At 42.3% G+C, this 4,574-nt stretch overlaps 1 protein-coding gene across 1 annotated transcript; it reads right to left on the bottom strand.

Annotated features, from left to right (window-relative positions):
* Window positions 1-2,329: 2,329 nt before the first annotated feature.
* lpar5b (lysophosphatidic acid receptor 5b) lies at window positions 2,330-3,513 on the bottom strand. The gene has a single exon (XM_034604095.1). It carries the CDS (start codon window positions 3,420-3,422, stop codon window positions 2,541-2,543), a length of 882 nt encoding a protein of 293 aa, XP_034459986.1. The 5' UTR covers window positions 3,423-3,513; the 3' UTR covers window positions 2,330-2,540.
* Between the last annotated feature and the right edge of the window lie 1,061 nt (window positions 3,514-4,574).

Genomic DNA, 4,574 nt, shown 5'->3' with positions numbered 1-4,574 from the left:
TTGTGGTGTTCTTATGTTATTGTGTGTGTGTGTGTGTGTGTGTGTGTGTGTGTGTGTGTGTGTGTGTGTGTGTGTGTGTGTGTGTGTGTGTGTGTGTGTGCGCGTGCGTGCGTGCGTGCGTAGGGGGAAAAAAGGAAATAGAGAACACATATACACACAAAGAATGTGCATTTCCTCACTTAACCTCTGGAGTACAGGGTCATCTGACTGACCGGCCTTTCCAGACCCATTCATGCCACAGTCAGACCCTCCCGTCTCTCCACATCTGCCATATCAGTCACTTACAGATGGAGAGCTCTTACCGACTCTAAAAGGTAAATCAGACACACACAAATCAAATTTGAATAAATACAAACACGGATGAGAAGCACTGTTTTGTTGGAAACCTCAAATGTTTCCCAGTGAGCATAAATCAAGCCAATTTCTACCACACAGAAAAACAATCCCCTCCTCGCTGAAAAGAAGCTCACACGTACAGGCTGCTCGGTGTTGAGGCAACATCGCAGCTAAAATTAATTTGACTTCATGGCCTCGGCAGTGTACAGACCAGACTGAACAAACAGCAACTGCAGCACCGTGGTGTATTATGGCTAAAAATCAACACAAGAGGTGAGGTTGATGAAGAACTGTTTTTTTTTCACCTCTCAGCATTCAACTTCCCCAAGTAGAGGGCCCAGGTAAAGGTCACATAAAACATATATGGAGCTGCCTGAGGGATGGAACCACCTCCACGCAGGTCTCCAATTTACGAAAGGTCACGATGAAGCAAGATGCGGCCACCTGCTGCACTAACGATGACCTGACATTATTCAGAAGGCTCAGTATTAAATGCATACAAATAACAATTTCTCATAATGTCACGCTTACTATTGGGAAGTGACATGCGTTGAGAGTGAAAAACTCAGACCACAGTTTGAGAGCTGTGGTGTGAATCATCTCTTTCTCCACTTGTCGTCACGCAGGATGAACAGTGAACACGTGGTTCCTGTCGTTTGGCTTTGTTCCATCTGTGGCCGAGCTAAGAAAGAAAATAAGATGCATGTGAGGGTGTTGTTGAGGGAAGGTTAGGTGCTGTTATTTTTCCATGTACACATGATCAAGTAGCGATGTGGAGTGTCCTAATTGTCAACAACAAACCCCCCTTAGTCTTCTTCCAGACCTTACATCTGGATTGTTTAAAATCCAGATCCTTTTTTTTGGATCACTTTGCTACAGGCATATACAGATGCCCCTCCGTTTGGCAAAGCTTAGAGGACTGGAGTGGTGCTGGCACATGCAATGAGACACTGAAAAACAGCACAACAGCCTCAGCTGCATCAAAGGATTTAGGACTAAAGACCCACACAAGGCGGTGCCAAATGACATTAAAAGCAACCAAAGGAAGAGCTGATAAGGATGACGCAGGATGACGGAGGATAACGTCAGACCATGAGCCTCTTGAGATATATTGGATATATAAATCTCAACAACCCACTGCAACAAAAGTCCGTAATCATAGACTAAATTCCATCAACCATGTTTCGGTTTGATCTGACCGCTGTATGTGCTGCCAACATTCTTCGGGCTTCTTTTCTATGTTGTTTGGCAAAATGTAACCTTGTATTTTTGAGAGAAATGGTTTTCCTCTTGGACACCCTGTGTTGAGGTTGACTTCATACTATGTCTTTGATAATGTGTCACTGAACACCAATGTCCATAGATTATCATTGCGCCCAGGAGTGTTCCGTACACAAACTGTGCGTTGCATCATTTTTCATGAATGGCCACTGCACCTTCTGTTACTGGTAGAATTAGTCCAGTGCCTGCAAATTCGACTTGTCCAAAAGGTCTGATTGTTTGGTCTGTGTTCATCCAGCTCGCAGCTACATTGCATTTAGTTAAGTCAGGTTTAACTTATTCAATCTAATCTAATTTTAAAAAACAACATTTGAATTGAGTTGACTACCCTGTGGAGTTTTTGACTAGTAGCACCGTGTATTCAGATTTTTCTGAGTTTGACCATTAGACCTTGTGGTTTGAGGACATTTAGGGCACGGACATTTTGGAGGCTCCTCACTTTCAGAAACACTTGAAAATGGCTGTTTAGGGTTTTAATGTTTAGTTCAGAATTAAGTTTAGATTAGTTTTACATTAAGGTATTTGGTGGTTGTGAAGGTTAAAGTCAGGGTAAGGGGCATGACAATTTGGTGAAGATCTTTTTCACACACAAAGGAAAAATCACCCACAGAAAGTTTCTCAACAACAGTGACCTAAATCTGGAAAAAGAAAGTAAAAAAGAGAATCTGGTGATAGATCAAAAATGTAAATCTAGTGGATTCTAGTTTTGTATTGTAAAACATAAGTTCAAAGGAACACTTTTACAAAAGATACAAATCTGATTTAGAAAACACACAAAATAAAGGTCTAATGTAAAAGTTAAATTTTTATTTATAAAATATACTATTACAGGTGTTGATTTTCACATCGCACATCCACACACAAACAAATCATGTACATTCTGTGAAGTGGTTCCACCTGTCATTGTCTATCGTCATCGAAAACTATTCTCTTGCCAGAGAGATTTCCACATCCTCTTCTTTCTTCCAGAAGCCATCTAAGTAAAAGTAATACAACACTGGGTCCAGACAGCAGTTGCAACTAGCAAGACATGTCAGTGGTGTGAGATAAACCCCCACGTCGTTGGAGAAAGCAATCAGTGACACAGGCAAGAACAATACAGTGAACATCGTCAAGTTCATGATAAAAATCACCATGACATTCACCTTGTTGTTGACCCTGGAAGATTCATTCAGATGTCTGCGTAGGGTCCAAGACACCATAGCAGTGCACACGAGGTTGACTGCCAGCATGGTTAACACTAACGCCACATGAACATATGTGGTGGTAGATACAGGACGATTCGAAATGTGCCTAAATTCAAAACAGTATGAATCATTTCTCCCGTTTAAAAATTTTGAAAAAGCCACACTCTCCGGTAAGTTCAGCCCCAACACAAACAGCCACAGGAGCACAACAGCTCTCCATGCGTTGGCCGAGGTTCGTAGATGGCGTGACCTCAGGGGATAAACCACAGCCAGCAGTCGGTCCACGCTGATGAAAGTGATGAAGATGGAGCTGGAGCGGATGTTGTTGCGAAAGAGCATTGTGGTACAGACGCATGCAATACTGCCCAGCTGCCAGGTGCCCGAGGCGTAAAAGTAGACCCTCATGGGCAAGGTGATGACGAGCAGCAGGTCTGAGACTGCCAAGTTGACCATGAAGACAGTGCTGGGGGATGTGAGGCTGTGGCGGCAGAGCAGAATCCAGAGTGACAGAGCATTGAGAGGCAGACCCAGTGCCGTAATAGATCCAAATATTAGAGCGAAGACTGGGTACTTCGTATAAAGTGCTGTTTCATTTCCTTGCCAAGTATTGTTCGACATCTTTTGCTTCTGTGAGAAAATGCAGGCGAGAGAATGAAACTGCGATATCCACCCCTCCTTGTGAATCACACAGCACGATCACTGCGAAGGTTGTGTCACATTGAAGTGGAGTGGAACACCCGACACAGGAAACAGCTCTGACAAGAGGCAGGAAGAGGTTTCACGTGGCGTAGAAAACTGCTTTATAATTTTTTTTTTTTTTTCCACAACCAAAACAAATAAGTTGCACATCTCTAGTAATCCACAAGTGATTGCATTTCGGATAGTTTCATACATTTAGTCATAAATTTACAGTGAAATGTTAATGAAGAGGGTGTGCGGGAGGCAAAAGGCAGGGTCTGGATTCTGACTCTGTTCAAGTGGTCCCATTTCTCTCCTTGTAGTTTAAAGTACCAATGTCTCTTGACACACCATCTGTATTGCACTGACAGATATGTCCTGTTGAAATTCCCTCGGAACTAGCAATCATGGTAATTAAGCACTGTGGATGTACAATAATCACACAGTGTGCAGAGAGGAACAAATTACTATGATTATGGTGCCACTGAGTATGTGTCATATGCATTGGGTACATGTAGTGTTGCATGACAGATGCATTTGCGTGTTTATGTTGGACACACCTGCGAAACACTACGAGTGTTAAACACCTAATTGCCCCAATCAGCAACTTCATCAGCATTTTGTGGTGTTAGTTTTAATGTTACTTTTAAATATATATGTTTTTTTCATAGACTTTTGGCCACAAAGTAGGACAGACTGATTTAAGAGGAAGCTGTTAAGAAGCAGAAATCATTTCCTGTGGGTTTAACAGTTATCAAGTTACAACATTGGTACAACTGAGTATGAACGCAACATTAAGGTTGTGTGAGACAGGGTGTGCACAGGTGCTTCCAGATATACGCTGACATCAGCATACTTATGTTTAAGCAGATATAACATTTACCATGCTCACTTTGTTAGTTCAGAGTCTTAGCGTGCTAGCTGTTAGTGTCAAGTAGTATTGAAAAGTAGAAAAAGAAGTACAATACAAACATATTTAAAAGAGCAGTTTCTTTGGGGAAGGTGTACGTGTGAAAAACATCCGACACATAGAAGACAAAGAGGGTTTGTGGTGATAAGAGCCGACGCCATTGTCGATGTGCGGTAAATCCA

Source organism: Hippoglossus hippoglossus, chromosome 13 (assembly GCF_009819705.1).
Source record: "Hippoglossus hippoglossus isolate fHipHip1 chromosome 13, fHipHip1.pri, whole genome shotgun sequence".
Taxonomy (NCBI): Eukaryota; Metazoa; Chordata; class Actinopteri; order Pleuronectiformes; family Pleuronectidae; genus Hippoglossus; species Hippoglossus hippoglossus.
This window is presented reverse-complemented; position numbering and strand designations above follow the sequence as displayed.